At 40.9% G+C, this 16,692-nt stretch overlaps 1 protein-coding gene across 3 annotated transcripts in view; it reads left to right on the top strand.

The window, feature by feature from the left end:
• IMMT (inner membrane mitochondrial protein) overlaps positions 1-16,692 on the top strand; it is a 48,394-nt gene that overhangs the window by 880 nt on the left and 30,822 nt on the right. For all 3 annotated transcript variants that reach the window (XM_024743791.1, XM_024743789.1, XM_024743792.1), the window contains exons 2-3: positions 13,919-13,992; positions 14,842-15,031. In XM_024743791.1, the coding sequence (XP_024599559.1) occupies positions 13,919-13,992; positions 14,842-15,031 (264 nt within the window). The remainder of the gene's footprint in view (positions 1-13,918; positions 13,993-14,841; positions 15,032-16,692) is intronic.

Raw genomic sequence — 16,692 nt, 5'->3', positions numbered from 1 at the left:
GAGGGGGTCAAGGTTGTAATTAATCAGGAGGGGCTGCCTTTCTTTTCGTAGCGGAGAACACTTCTTGAGCTATTCTTACTCTGAACAAAAATGAAAGATTGTAATTTATGGAGCTCGAACACCTGGTACTCGAGGAAGGTTAGGCGTCATGACCTTGTGCTCATTTCTGAGATTAGCCTGAGGATCTGTGTCTTCGGGTGCTGGGACGACTTTGGCAGACATTCAAGGAGCCCAGACACCCAGTTATTTTTATTTCTGCATAATTATCAAAGTAATTTTCTGAAATTAAAAATAAAAAAGGAAACCTATTCCCATTGCTCACAATTTAGAGAAAATTGGTATTTTGGCAAAATGTGGTGTTTGCAAAACAGGTACTGTGACCCAAGGAATTGAGCAAACTCCCTGGACACAGTGAGTTAGAAATAAAAGTCAAGCTTTTTTTTTTTCAAGTTTGCTTATCTCCCCTTTCGTTTCCAGGGTAGGAGAAGCAGTCTCTTCTGTAGGAAAGTGCGGGGTAGTGTTAGTTTTCTATTGCCTTATATCACGTGCCACAGATTGAGTAGCTTAAAACAACACATTTATTATCTTAGTGTTTCTGGACATGAATGGTCGGGGTTCTGTGCTCGCTGTCACACAAGGATGCAAAGTGTTTTCCCTGCTGTGGTTCTCATTTGGAGCTTCTCTTATAAGCTCCTTCAGTTTGTTGGCAGAATTCAGTCCCTTGCAGCTGTAGGGCTGAAGTCCCTGTTTTCTTGCTAGCTGTCACCTCACCCTTCCTGGGGGCTGTCTGAAGTTCCGTGCTGCAAGGTCCTCAGAGGCAGTTTGTAACACAGATGTTTACTTTCTTGCAGGCTACCAGGAGCTTGTCTCTCTGACTTCAAAATTTCTCTTCCCTGTTTCTGATCTCCAGACCCAGATTTAAACGGCTTATGTGATTAGGCCAGGCCCACCTGGGTAACTCCTTTTTGATTAGTTCAAGTCAACTGATTAGAAACCTAATTACATCTGCGAAATCCCTTTTGCCGTACCACTCTAATCATGGGCTTAACCGCAGGGGGCAGAGGTCATGGAAGTCGACTTAGAATCTGGCCTATCATACTGCCCAAGTGGGGCTAGGAGGTTGGAGGAAGCATAACTGCCTTTCAAGGCAGAACTGGTGAGGTATGTTTTTGGAGCTCTCCTTTCAGGCCCAGTCTTGTTACATCATGGTTGTCACCGATCTGTCTCTGTCTGCCCTGAATTCCAAAATTACTTTTTCCTTCCTTGCCTTTATCAAAATATTTTCCACTTAATGGGATCCCAATTAGGAAATTAGGAGAAAACTGGTTAAAACTTCATATTAAAATATGAATCCTTTTCTAGCCTGCAACCAAGATTTCTTACCTTCCTAAAACTGCTATCTTGAAAAATTCATTGGTTTATTCTTCTTATCTCTTCATTCATTCTATAGTATTTGCTCCTGTTGCATTGTGAAACTCTTTTTGCTCTTCTCAAGTAGTATCTTGGGTCCCATTTTACCCTTCATCTCTTTTATTTTCCTTTGTTGAGTCGACTTCTTCTTGTACCTCTAGGAACTCTGGTACCCCAATGAACTTTCCCCCTCTCCCTCTCCCCCTTTCTCTTTTCTTTTAAGACATTATTTCAGGGCAGTTTTAGATTCACAGCAAACTGGAGGGCATTCCCCATATACCCTGTGCCTGAGGGATGCATAGCCTCCCCCTGTATTAACGTCTGCCACCGGAGTGTTACATTTGTTACAATTGATGAACCTACGTTGACATATCATAATCACCCAACATCCATTGTTGACACTAGCGTTCACTTTTGATGTTGTGCGTTCTGTGGATTAAGACACATGTATGATGATATGTATCCATCACTGTGGTATCATATAGAGTATTTTCACTGTCCTAGAAATCCTCTGTGCTCCACCTATTCATCACTTGCCTAGCCCCACCTCCTGGCAACCACCAGTCTCTTTACTGTCTCCATAGTTTTGCTTTTTTCAGAATGTCATATAGATGGAATCATACAGAATGTAGCCTTTTCAGATTGGTTTCTTTCACTTAGTATATTTCAGGTTCCTCCATGTCTTTTCATGGCTTGATGGATCATTTCTTTTTAGTGCTTTAGTCCATTGTCTGGCTATACCACAGTTTATTTATCCATTCACCTACTGAAGGACATCTTGGTTGCCTCCAAGGTTTGGCAGTTAAGAATAAAGATGCAGTAAACTTTTCAGTGCAGGTTTTTACGTGGACATACATTTTCAGCTCCTTTGTGCAAATACCAGGGAGCACATATGCTGGATCATATGGTGAGAATATGCTTTGTTTTGTAAGAAACTGCCACCCTATCTTCCAAAATGGCTGTACTGTTCTGCATTCCCAGCAGCAGTGAATGAGAGTTCTTGTGGCTCCACAGCCTCACCAGCATTTGGTTGTGGTCAGTGTTGGGGATTTTGGCCGTTCTAAGAGGCGTGTAATGATACTGTCCCATCTCTTTATATGCTCTCTTACTGGGATTACATCAGTTCTCAGAATTTTAATCCCTAAGCAGATGATTGTCTAGCCTCCGCTTTTGAACTTTGTACTCAAATTTCTAAATTCTTGTTTGATTTTGTCAAAATCCTTTCCACTCCATGACACCATCTTTTTTTTTTTTTTTTTGGCGGTACGCGGGCCTCTCACCGCTGTGGCCTCTCCCGTTGCGGAGCACAGGCTCTGGACGCGCAGGCTCAGTGGCTATGGCTCACGGGCCCAGCCGCTCCACGGCATGTGGGATCTTCCCGGACCGGGGCACGAACCCGTGTCCCCTGCATCGGCAGGTGGAGTCTCAACTACTGCGCCACCAGGGAAGCCCCACACCACACACCATCTTCTTAAATGTCTTCTGGCTTTTACTGTTGCCCTCCTAGAGTCAGTTCTTCACCTAGTTGTTAACAAAGGCCTTTAAAAAAGCATACAGACCATGTCATGCCCTCCCGTGACATCCCGTCTCATCAGAGTAAAATCTAAAGTCTTTACCGTGCCCCCTGGGCCCTTCATGATCTGGCTCTTTGCATATCTTATTTTTCTACTCGGCCTCATTCTCTTCTTCTCACTGCCTTTTCATTTGCTGTTTACCCTGAAGTTCTCCCACACATCTTTGCTTAGCTCTCACTCCCTTCAGATATTTTCTCAGCTATCACCTTCCCTTCAGAGAGGGCTTCCCTATCTAAAACAGACCTCTGACCACTCTCTCCTTTGCATCACTCTGAACTTACCCTTACCCTACTTGGTTTTACTTTGAAGCTCCTACCACCACCTGACATACTGTGTATTTATTGTGTATTTTCCACATTAAAATGGAAGCTCCTCAAAGGGACTGTATCCATATCAGTACTCACAATAGTCCCAGCTCCTAATAGATGCTCAGTAAATAAAGATGTGTCATTTGTGACCTGTTTGAATGAAAGAATGACATGTTTGAATGAAAGAATAAATGTGTTCTGTGAATTTTTCTTAATTTCTGTAAGTGGATGTGACCTCCCTTAAGCTTAAACCTTCATAGGTTTTAGAACCTCTCCAGACAGAACCGATAGGATGTGCATGTAGATAGAAAGATTTACTATAAGGAATTGGCCCATGCAGTTGTGGAGGCTGGCAGGCTTGATATGCACAGTCCCAGAGGAGCTTGTGGTGCATTTTCAGTCTGAAGGCTGGCAAACTGCAGACCCAGGAGAGCCGATGGTGCAGTTCCAGTCTGAAGGCAGTCTGCCGGAGAATTCCCTCTTGGCTTGGGGAGACTGGTCTTTTTGTTCTATTCAGATCTTCCATTGACTGGCTGAGGCCCACCCACATTATGGAAAGCAACCTGTTTTATTCATAGTTCATTGATTCAAATGTTAATTTCATCCAAAAACACCCTCCAAGTTGACATATAAAATTTACCATCACGGCTGGCATCTAGCTTATCCTCAATGTCCGGACTTAATCATCCTTAAATTCCTTACATGTGGGTATTCAGCAGAAATGAGTTGATCTTTCTTTCCCAGAAATGAGCTTCAGTGCTCTGATTCTTCCTCACTTTACTTCCCAGACCTAACACCATCTGTCTTCTTTTAGTCCCAGGACTGCATGGCCAGGCCCAACCTTTTTTGAGGTGGGCCTTGGGTTTGGAGGACCTGGACTTTCAGCCTAGCCTGGCCCTCTCCCAGACTACAAATTTGGGAGTGGTCATCTGCATGTGCATTGATCTTATCTGCTTATAATTTTGAAAAAGCAAAAGAAACATTATTTTTGAGGGTTGACTAAGCTAGCTTATTTAACTAAGACCAAGTTTGATATCAGGGCTAATTTAGGACTGAACTTGCGTGTAGACATTTTTAGCTGTCATCTTCTGGAATTCTTTCTTTTCATTAGGGTTATAAAACACTGTTACTCAATAATAGATGTAGGTAGTGAGGCACATGTGGTAGAAAGTAGTTTAGTATATGATGCAGCCTGTTTGCTTCTATGCATATTAGAATCCTTTTTTTTAAAAAATAAATTTATTGTTTTAATTTTTGGCTGTGTTGGGTCTTCATTGCTGTGCACAGGCTTTTCTCTAGTTGCAGCGAGCGGGGGCTACTCTTCGTTTTGGTGCGTGGGCTTGTCATTACAGTGGCTTCTCTTGTTACGGAGCACAGGCTCTAGGTGCTTGGGCTTAAGTATTTGTGGCACGCGGGCTCAGTAGTTGTGGCTCGGGGGCTTAATTACTCTGCGGCATGTGGGATCTTCCCAGCCAGGGCTGGAACCCATATCTCTTGAATTGGCAGGCAGATTCTTAACCACTGCGCCGCCAGGGAAGTCTAGAATCCTTTTTTATTATTCTTCATTTTCATTTCTCTGGGCCAATTGCTTTCAAACCATTTTGAAATACATTTTACATCATAACTTAGAACAGAAGATTGAGAGTATATAGGTAATATATATTTTCACACATATATGCAGAGAAAACTAGAGAAATATCACCTTCCTGCTTTTGCCATACTGATGAATGTCTGCTATTTCCTTGTCATAACTGAAATGCACTTTTTCTCCTATAGAATATGTTTTTACTGGGAAATAATACTGCTTTCATGCCAAACTTAATTGGATTTGTGTATGTGATATATTTTTAACCTTAATGCATGATTCCTATAAAATATTTTTAGTCAACTATAGAAAGAGTTGTTGGATATTAATCTGTAATTTAAATGTAGAACTTGCCATTAACTTCGGGATACCTTTTGTTTGTGTGGGAGGAATCCTTATTACAAATCTCAAAACCGAAATGTCAGTTACAGCAAACGGCCACATCTAGAAGGGAAACCTGCAACCTCCAGATAGGGTTCACATGAGGGGACTTGTATTATAGTCTCTGTTTCCAGGATTGTGGTTTCATTTTATATGTTCACTTTAATTTGGAAGAGCTAAGGAATAAGTGGTCTTTGCAAGAACATTACATGGGAATTGTGTGTTTTAACTTGCTTTTTTGGGTTTTCTTTGTTAAAATCATGTTTCTATAGGTTGGAAGCAGCAATGCTAACCTTATAACATTTATTACAAGGCTATATGTCAAGGCAAATTGTTTTGAAACAGTATTGTCTTTTCTACATTGTTGGTTATTATTAGTAAAAAGGTATTCCAGAACTAAGAAGTGTCCAGTATTTTGTGTGTTAAAGTTAGGACGTTTAGTTTATATAAATAAAGAGAGTTTAGTTTGGTGCTTAAGAAAGAGGGTTCTGAAGGTAGACTTTGGATTTGGCAGTGGTTTCTTACACGTGACACCAAAAGACACAAGATAAATTGGATTTCACAAAATTAAAAAATGTTTTGGGGCTTCCCTGGTGGTGCAGTGGTTAAGAATCCACCTGCCAATGTAGAGCCAGAATGTAGATAGTGGCTGACAGGAGCTGGGGAGAAGGGAAAATGGGGAGACTGCTTAGTTGGTACAGGAGTTTACTTTTGGAGTGATGAAACTGTTCCGGAGCTAGATAGCGGTGATGGTTGTACAGCATTGTGGATGTACGAAATGCCACTGAAACGTACACTTTAAAATGGTGAATTTTATAAGCGAATTTTACCACACAGAAAAAAAAAACAAAACACTTAACACCAGGCAGTTGCAGATGGCCTAATAAATACAGAGCTAGACTTAAATATATATATATAATTAAAGTAATATAAAATAATATATAATAGACTTGAAGTAGCAGCCATTAGCCAAAAATGGGACAACTTGAGTTTTCAAAAGGATAACAATCGCCACTGGTTTAAGTTCATCAGAAGTGTTTAAATCCATGAGTTGATAAAGATCCTGTTTTGGTTTGCTAAGGCACCTTGAGCTTGGGGTAAAAGATTTATTGACTGCCTCCCTCAGTTCTGGGGGTTTCCTGGCCTCAGCTGGGCATTTTGTGTCCCTCGGGAGGTTGTCGTCAGGCCGTCGCTGGGGCTAGAGTCATCTCAAAGGCTTCCTCACTCCCGTGTCTGGCAGCTGATACTGGCTGCAGCTGAGGCCTCAGCTGGGTCTGTTGGCTGGAACACCTACATGTGTGTCTGGGTTTCCTCCCAGTTTGGCGGCTGTGTTCCAAGAGCAAGTGTGATGAGAGGCAGAGCCAGGCAGAAACTGTATCCCCTTTATGTCTTGGTCTCAGAAGTCACAGAGCCTCACTTTCACTGCCCTCTATTAGTAAATTAGTAGCTAAGGCGTGCCCTTGTTCCAGGGAAGGACTCAGTTTGCCGGAGGAGTAGCAAGTTTCTGGAAGAGCATGTGTTACAGGAAATATTGTTGTAGTCAGTTTTGGACAACACAGTCTGCCTTGTAGCCATGACAACTTGCGTTCCTCCCACATGTAAATACATTCACAGCCTTCCTCATAACCCTCCAAAACCTCATCCCATCACAGCATCAGGCTTAGACTAACGGACCAGGATCTTGCCATCAAATCAGATCCCTTTGCAGGTAAGACATCTTGAATGTGGTCTGCTGGGTACAGTTCCTTAAGTGCTTTTCCTTTCAGTCTAAAGACCTGTGAACTAAAGAGACAAGTTATCTGTTCCCCATATACCCTACACACAATATAGTGTGACACTCCCATCCAAAGAGGCACACAGCAGTCACTGTTCATAACAAATGTCAAATCCAACTGACACATGTTGCTGCTTGCTTAATTAGGACTTAGTCCTCTTGCTTGGGAATGTTTCTCCATAGCTCTTTTTTTTTTTGGCTGCACTGCGCCGCATGTAGGATCTTAGTTCCCCAAACCTGAGCCCCCTGCCGTGGAAGCGCTTAGTATTAACCACTGCTCCGCCAGGGAAGTCCCTCTCCATACTACCCTCTGGGCTTCAGGTTTCGCCCTTTGAATCATCCTTCCTTTTCTTTTTATTAATTAATTAATTTATTTTTGGCTGCGCTGGATCTTGGTTGCTGTGCGCGGGCTTCTCATTGTGGTGGCTTCTCTTGTTGCGGAGCACGGGCTCTAGGCGCGCGGGCTCAGTCGTTGCAGCACGTGGGCTCAGTAGTTGTGGCTCGCGGGCTCTAGAGCGCAGGCTCAGTAGTTGTGGTGCACGGGCTTAGTTGCTCCACGGCATGTGGGATCTTCCCAGACCAGGGCTCGAGCCCATGTCTCCTGCATTGACAGGTGGATTCTTAACCACTGCGCCACCAGGGAAGCCCCATCCTTCCTTTTCCAGATGTGTTGCCTGTTGGCAGCTGAATCGTTTTCTCAGACTGCTTTCTGTCTGTAGAAGTTCTAGAGGCCCAAAACCTCTATTTGTTTTATACTCTTCACCTTTAAATCCAGGCCGGCCCGTTTTTCATCTTAATGACTCTGTGGGTTTCTTGTGGGTCTTACTGGGGTGTTCTCCATTAGACAGGAGCCACACCCACAAATCTGATCAGAATAAGCTCTTCTCCAATTTTGGGCTCCCTGTGAGGCTGCTGTGGTCTCAAACCCCTAAGATTCTCAGTTGCCCTGTTGTTTAATAAAAAGAATGTGGGATGCATACTCTTAAGGTCCTTAGTGGGCCTTTTCTCAGTATAAAAAGTTCTGTGAGGAGCACCTCCTGAGATCTTTCTGAGGTCTTAAAGGATCGTTGCTAACTGGAGAGGCTGAGAATGAGAAACAGTCTTATTTTTTAACCCACCAAGTACTGGCTCCTTTATATTTCCTTCAAGTTTTGCTTGAAAGCTAAACAGGTTTTTTTGGTTGGTTTGCGTTTCAGAAGCTCGGCGCTATCCTTATCACGCTCTGCTAAAAGGAAGCAGTTGGCACTTGTGAATGTTCTGCTTAGTACTGTCTTTAGCTAAATCCATCAGTTCATTAGGTATAGCTATACCTAATTTTCTATTTTCCACGTCTTACCACGGGTGACAGTTTTGATAAACTACTGCCACTACATACAAAGATCCCTTTTTCCTCCAGGTTGCAAAAATATTTTTCTCACTTTTCTTAAGCCCTCACCAAGACAGCTTCTGTGAAGGCCATTAGGCTTCTGCTAACAGTCTCCTCAAGGCCCTTCCAACTTTCACTCCCCATCCCCCAGTCCCAAAGTCATTAACACGTGCTTTATGTTTTATAGTAGCACCCTGTTTCCAGGTACAAGCATCTGTTTGGTTATAGCTGTAAAACAGATCACCCCAAACCTAGTCTTTATTTATTCTTTTATGGTAAATAATATTTATTATTATACAGATAAAAATTGTATTGTATATACTTATAAGGAAATAACATATAAGTAAATATCTTTCATTTCTTAGGAGGTTCTTGGGGTCTCATGAGCTTGCGAGGTTCTGGGGAAGTGGCAAGGTTCTAGAAAAGCATGTGAGCTGTGAAGTATGGCAGTTTTGGAAAATACAGTCTGTCACAATTAATAAATGAAAACCAAAAAACCGCACAGTTGTTCATCATCAGAGGATAACTGGATAAAAGGATGAAAAGAATCAACCATTTATCGTCCTTTCCTCTGTGAACTATACTATTGAGTAATCAAATTGTAGATGAGGGGAAGCGTCTCTTTATAAAATACGTCAAGTCATAAATGAAAAATAGAATTAGAGGCCACTTTCTGCAACTGCCAATAAACTAATGGATCTAGACATTGTACATTAGCACAATTGATAACAGCACAAAAAGAGAGGCAAGCAGATGTTGCGTACCTCCCAATGAAAGAAAACACCACCCCCTAAAGTCTTGCCAAAGAGAGTAAACCTGAGTCTGATCAAGTGTCTGGTTCCAGCTCCAGCTTGCAGGACATACAGGGGACAGGAACGTGTTAAATTTCACCTTGAACAAAATCCAGTCTGTGAAAAATTCTGCAGGTTGAACAAGCAGATTTCTTCAACAGAATAATTACTGGAGGGAACGCCTATAGAGTAAAAGACGTATGGATTAATAGACTCAGAAGATATCCATATTTTTTTAATAGGCAAGACTAAATTTTGTATCTAGGGATTCATACTTGGGTGATAAAACCATAAAAAACTTAAGTATTTTGACTCTTAAAGCTCTGTTTGGAATATGAAATGCAACATAGACTATGACGGTAGCCTAATGAATAGGATACTTAAATTTTTTAAACCAGGAGCCACTATTTCAGATAAAAAACCTGTTTATTTGCGTCAGGATACAATCAATTTTCTTTTTTTTGTACAGAAGTATGAAACTTCTTTTAAATTAATTTTTCGGCTACGTCGGGTCTTCATTGCTGTGCGCGGGCTTTCTCTAGTTGCGGCGAGTGGAGGCTACTCTTCGTTGTGGTGCGCAGGCTTCCCATTGTGGTGCCTTCTCTTGTTGCGGCGCATGGGCTCTAGGTGTGCGGGCTTCAGTAGTTGCAGTGCGTGGGCTCAGTAGTTGTGGCTCGCGGGCTGTAGAGCACAGGCTCAGTAGTTGTGACACACGGGCTTAGTTGCTCCGCGGCATGTGGGATCTTTCTGGACCAGGGATCAGACCCATGTCCCTTGCATTGGCAGGCGGATTCTTAACCACTGCGCCACCAGGGAAGTCCCAAGTGTGAAACCTTTTATTGCTACTGTTTTTTGGTCATAAAAGATAAATTTTTTCACGTTTTATCCCTTCTTAAATCAGGGTGCATATTACAGTTGGTGCATTTTACAATTGTTTAATTCAAAGCTCAGCTTTCAAAAACAAAAACAGAAGCAAGAATATCCAGAAGAATTCTGAAAAAGAATAGTACTAGAAGAGAGGACTAGCTCTACCAGGTTAAAGCCTAATTCTAAGATGCAGTAGTTAAAACACTGTGGGGTTAGTCTATGAATAGAAGTGTGTGAATAGGTGGAACAGTGGAACAAATTAGGAAATCTAAATGCATCAAGGAATTGAGTATATTTTAAGGTGACATTTCAAATTGTTGGGGGAAAAATGGATTATTCAGTCTATGATTTAGGGACAACTGAATAGACATTTAAGAAAAAATAAAGTTGAATCCATGCCGTATGCTTTACACTGGATTCAAAGATTTAAATATAAGAAAAATGAAACCATGAGAGTAAAACCATGGAAGACTTATTTTATCATCGGAGGGTGGCTTTCTACAAATAGGAGAAAACCCGGAAATCGTAAAAGATGGACACTTTTGGCTATAAAAGTATCACAGACTGGATAAAACCATTTGCAAGTAGCAGGGACATGGCTAATTTTTCTTCATATGTAAAGAACACTTAGAACATGAAGATGAGCAGTCTTATTTAAAAGTGGTCAAAGGATACACTCTGATAGTTCATAGAAAAAGAAGTAGATAATAAATATATTAAAAGATGCACAGTCATAACAAAGGAAACTGTGATTAAAACTGCACTGCAAGGCTGTTGGAGAGGCTGTGGGAACCCCCATCCCCTGCACTGGCAGGCGGACTCTTAACCACTGTGCCACTAGGGACGCCCCTAATACAGCAATATTTACCAACATTTCAGATTTTACTTTTAGGAATACTTTTAGGAATTGACCCCAAATGATGTACGTTTCTCATTGTTTATTATAATAAAAATTTAAACAAAACCTCAGTCACCATCAAAAAGAGGCTGGTTAAATATATTAAGTGACAACGGTTGGAGGCCAGAGAGAACGAAATGTACCCACCAAACTGAGAGCGTCTTGGGACCAAAACACAAGGCAGGCAGCTCCACATAATCAACAGATCAGTTTATTATAGGGTAACTTACCGGGTGGGATCCGGCAGGCAATGATCCAGAAGCGTTCACAACTGCACTCCGCACGTCTGAGGGGCTATTGGGACGATTTTATAGTTAACCTAGAGTACAGGGGTACGTGCTTGGGAACAGGACGTGCATTCCTAAGTCAAGATGATTGAGTGGGTAACTGGTCTCATGGGTAGGGGAATACGTCAGCAAAGGTCTTCAATGTTTGGGGACTAACAGAGCATAGAGGCCCCCTGGTCCTAATGATGATTAAACAATATCTATTAACTACAAAGCCTTTGATGACAGAGAAGCGATTTACCACACAGTACCATCCTGGGCAGGGTCTGTGGAAGGACAGGAGGAACTGTATGGGCCTAAGATGGCATCAGTTATGCTAACAGCCGTACAACCAACCATACAGTGGAGTACTGAATCACTCACATCCAATAGGAAGATTTTCATGTGCTGATATAGAATGAGCTCAAGTTATATTGTTGAGTGAACTTTAGTACAGGACTGGGTGTATGTTATGGTATCATTTGTGTAAAGGGGGCGTGCCCGGAATTCTCCGTCACAAAATATCTGAGTATATAAGAAACAGGTAGCATTGGTTGCCTATGGAGAGGGAATCTAAGTGGCTGAAGACAGAAGCATGAGGGAGACTTCACTCTGTATGTAACTGAACATTTTGAATTTTGATTTTCAGATTTTAAATTTACTTAATGCTAGGAACTGTAAACTTACAATCACATCAAATATATCTGTCAAAGGGAGGGAAGAGGGGCAGGCTAAGAGTAGAAGATGGATAAAGGAGCAGGTTAAAAAGTATATATTGCTGTGAATTAGGGTGTTCTCAGACTCTAGTGTTGAATTTGGCTCTGTATTCCACAGAATCAAGGATCCATTATTATGTTTGCTGCTTGACGTTCCAATTAGCGAATTGTCCGCCGTTAACAGTGCCTTAATTTTTGACTCAAATACCTTTTTTTCTACCCATTGAGGTAAAAAAAAATGCTTTCTTAAACAAAACACAACTTTAATGGTTTCCTAATATTTCATCCCTAAGTGAACAAAATGGAGTTGTTGATATATGAAAGTAGATGCAATTCTGTTTGAAATTTCATGCTACCTGCTTTATAGAACAGTAGGAAAACACCCTTTTCTTGTAATTTCAGTTGAGAATTCTACACTAAAGGTAATAATTGAAATACTTTTAAAATACCAATTATAGCTGCTTTACACATTGTAAAACATACAGTTTTTCCTCTCCCAAATGTATTAATATGTTAATTTGATGTTGACCTCTATGTGGGCTTTGGCAAATAGAATGTAAATGCAACCATAATTCTAGAGTAATTTCATGTGCTCTCTGATCATGTGATATATTTTCTTAAAATTTAAGATACTTTTAAAAGGAAGTTTGTGTTTTTCTGTTACTCCTTAGATGCAGTTTCACCAAGGAACCTAGAGAAAGCATTTTTTTTTTCCCTTGCTGCTGTTTGATTTCCTACTTGGTATAAAGAAAGATTTTATTTCTGGATACAATAAGTTTGAAATTTCTAATTGATAGCTATGCATGGCCTTAAGTTTATCAAAACCCTCCCCAAATAGTATTTAGATGCCCATTTATTTGTTTTATTTAAGGGATCTACATTTTGTTAAGAAACGTTTGATGTTATGTGCTTTACTTTGATCAAAACAAATCACACAGCATTGTCTTGATCATTTGCTTTTGTGTAAAGGTAGACAACTTATATGGAGATAAGTATTTACATGAACATTTATGACATTAGTAAACTTAGTTTTTTTTCTTAAAACTATTGACTTTTAGTCTAATTATATATTAGGAGAAACCAAAATGAACTTTTAGATTTAGATGAATAAATAAATTTATGAAAAAGAAAACATGGCAAATCGTCTCTAAGAAATACTTAGCATACATAACATTAAAAGTGCTAATTGGCACCCCAGTGTTATAGCAGCAGTATTTACAATAGCCAAGAGATGGAAGCAACCTAAGTGTCCATCAATAGATGAAGAAGGGGGGTGTGTGTGTGTATAAAATGGAATACTACTCAGCCATAAACAGGAATGAAATTTTGCCATTTGAGCAGCATGGATGGACTCGGAGGGCATTATGCTAAGTGAAATAAATTGGACAAAGACAAGTACTGTATGACATCACTTGTACGTGGAATCCAAAAAATACAACAAACTAGTGAATATAACAGAAACAGACTCACAGATATAGAGAACAAATCAGTGCTTATCAGTGGGGAGAGGCAAGACAGGGGTAGGGGATTAAGAGATACAAACTGCCATTTGTAAAATAAATAAGCTACAAGGCTATATTGTACAACACAGGAAGTATAGCCAGTATTTTATAATAACTATAAATAGAATATAACCTTTAAAAATTGTGACTCACTGTCTTGTGCACCTGAAACTTATACCGTACATCAGCTGTACCTCAATATAAAAAATGCTAATTGATCATGGTCTCATAGCCCCTGTTTTTTGAAATCTTAGAAGTCGTTTTATATGAGCCTTTGGGGCGTAGGAAGCATCACTGTTTTTAAGGGTTTGTAAATATGTTTCATGGTAAGGTAAGTTGGTTTCTGAAAGTAAAATAAATTTTTGTTTAATGAAGACGTTTGTATTTGTAATAAAAGTACTACTACTGAGTTCCCAACCCTGAAGTCCTCCCAGATTCTTATAACTGTATTGGTTGTGGTGTTTTCTCTTTCTTCTCTAGAACTGTCTTTGTGGGAAGTTTGTACTCCGTCCATTGCGACCATGCCGTAGGTACTCCACTCCAGGCAGTTCTCGGTATGTAGCATGTCTCCCTGTAAATAAATAGGCTTTTAACTGTATGCTGAGGGGCGTGTGTGTGTGTTCGTTCTTTGGATATGAGAATATCTGCATAAAATCTCTTTTTTTTAAGGGGTACAAACACTGGAGCTTTGCCATAATATCTTTGGAGCATTATTTATTTGTAGGCGAAAATTTGTCATGGTGCTCCTTTCGGTTCTTTGGTGACTGGATGGCATCCAAGGTAGACCCCCCACCCCTTTATAGCAAATAGATATACATCCAGAACTCAGCACGTTGGAACTTTAAAAGTATTTGTTCTACTTGACATTTGTTTTATTGTATTTACGGAAATGTTTCAGGGAGAGGACTGTTGAAAATTAGTGATACTTGTTTTTTGGGTTCAAAGGAAGCCTCATGATTGTGAACATGCCAAGGTTTTTTTTTTTTTTTGATGTGGACCATTTTTAAAGTCTAGAAGGCATGTGGGATCTTAGCTCCCTGACCAGGGGTCAAACCTGCACCCCCTGCATTGGAAGGCGGATTCTTAACCACTGGACCGCCAGGGAAGTCCCTGAACATGCTAAGTTTTAAGTGTTAAAGGGAAGATTGCTTCATTCTTCCTATCCTAGATATTACTGTGTTAAAAACTTATCCATAAAGAAATATTATTTTTTGTTGTGAACATATTAAAAAACAAATCAGGGAAAGGTGATGTGCAGCTGTGGTGATAAACTGGGCTGCTGTGATCTGAATCAGTGGTAGAGAAATAGAGGCTCGAGGTCTTTGAGACTATTACATTAGTCTAGGGAGGTAGGTTTAGGAGAGCCAAAAAATAAAAATGTGTTTCCTGTTTCTTTCACTTAGGTGGTCTCCTACCAAAATTGCTGGAGCTGGCATCTTGTTTGTTGGTGGCGGTATCGGTGGCACTATCCTGTATGCCAAATGGGATTCCCATTTCCGGAAAAATGTAGAGAAAACCATACCTTACTCAGACAAACTCTTTGAGATGGTTCTTGGTTCCCCACCGTATACCGTTCCATTGCCAAAGAAGCCGGTAAGAGTTTTAAGCACAATGTCAGTTTATCCTAGAGAATGCTTTGAAAAGCAGGTTGTTTTCATCTTGAAAATATTTTGCCGGGTATATGTTTTCATTTTTTTAAAAATTGAAGTAATATTACGTAGAGCTGGATTTTTATCCCTTTGGAGTCCCATAAGTATTCTCCTTTAGTCCACATCGTATAGAAAATGATTACGTGGCACACAAGGCTAAATGGAAGGGGCAGCTCGGGCAGAAGTAACCCCAACTGCCCTGTGGATGGAGGGGGTTCTGTGTCAGCCTACAGCGTTGCAGCTCTCAAACTCTGACTTAGAAGACTAAAAACATAAACGTAGAATGGCCATGACACAGGACCCACATGTCATAGTTAGTAATGGCTCCTTTTAGACCTCAAAACAGCTACAGAATTTTCAGCTACACGCTGATTCTGTGACGGGAATACCTTCTAGTATTCCTGGAACTTTGTGCATATTCTTCAGTTTCACCCTTTTTCCCCCATTAGGCTTACAGATTTTTTTTAAACATGTTAACATATTTCTTCTTTCAAACGGGTGCTTGAAAAAAATGTATAAAAGAGCATGAATTTTTGCTGATTTGGTATTGGATATTTCTTTATGCTGTGAGGCTGGACATGGCTGACCAGTTCTTTATTAGAAACTGGGTAGACGTCTGTTCTCCAGCATCTAACATGGTCTCGAGACCAATCCTATGACAGAGTTACTATGTGGAAAAGCAGGTGTCCTCTGACTTCTCTCACCTCCACCCCAAAGGACTCAACATGTTCTTGGTCTTCTACAGCATTTATTCTTCCATCTGAACTTTAAAATGTCCACGTGGGCTGAGGGAGGTAGTGTTGCAGCTTCAGTAGTCAAGGAGCAGAATCCTATAGCTTCATTCTAAAGTCCTGGGCCTATTTTACGCTCCATGACCTGGGAGAAAGAGCTGGAAGCAATTTCAGGAGCACACAGTCAGGCTGAACAGTTCAGAGTAGTGTTCTTTTCTCCCTTGATGTGACCTCAGGTGTCATTCTCAATAGCCTTGGCCTCCTCTTGCCCCACTTTCCCTACCCTGCTGAACATTGCCACTTGTGAACTTTGCATGTCTGTACTCCACCACCTCAAAACTTGCGCTCTTCCTGATTTGCTTCTTATGTATTAAAGATTGTACCACGCTGTCAAGTAGCTCAGTTTGAATTCTTGGGTTCATCTTCACAGCTGCCCATATTTTGTAGCTATCCTATCTTTTTTTTTTTTAATGTTATTCATTTCTTTTTTTTAAATTCATTCATTTAATTTATTTTTGGCTGCATTGGGTCTTCGTAGCTGCGCGTGGGCTTTCTCTGCTTGCGGCAAGTGGGGGCTACTCTTCGTTGTGGTGCGGGCTTCTCATTGCAGTGGCTTCTCTTGTTGTGGAGCACAGGCTGTAGGTGCGTGGGCTTTAGTAGTTGTGGCTCGCGGGCTGTAGAGCGCAGGCTCAGTAGTTGTGGAACACGGGCTTAGTTGCTCCGTGGCATGTGGGATCTTCCTGGACCAGGGCTCAAACCTGTGTCCCCTGCATTGGCAGGCGGGTTCTCAACCACTGCGCCACCAGGGAAGTCCTAGCTATCCTATCTTGTTAGATCTCTAATGTTTGTTCCTTTTCTTTCCACCATATTTATC

The sequence above is a fragment of the Neophocaena asiaeorientalis genome, unplaced genomic scaffold, assembly GCF_003031525.2.
Source record: "Neophocaena asiaeorientalis asiaeorientalis breed wild unplaced genomic scaffold, Neophocaena_asiaeorientalis_V1.1 scaffold114, whole genome shotgun sequence".
Taxonomy (NCBI): domain Eukaryota; kingdom Metazoa; phylum Chordata; class Mammalia; order Artiodactyla; family Phocoenidae; genus Neophocaena; species Neophocaena asiaeorientalis.
The sequence above is the reverse complement of the archived record's forward strand: the minus strand, read 5'-3'. Positions and strand labels throughout refer to the sequence as shown.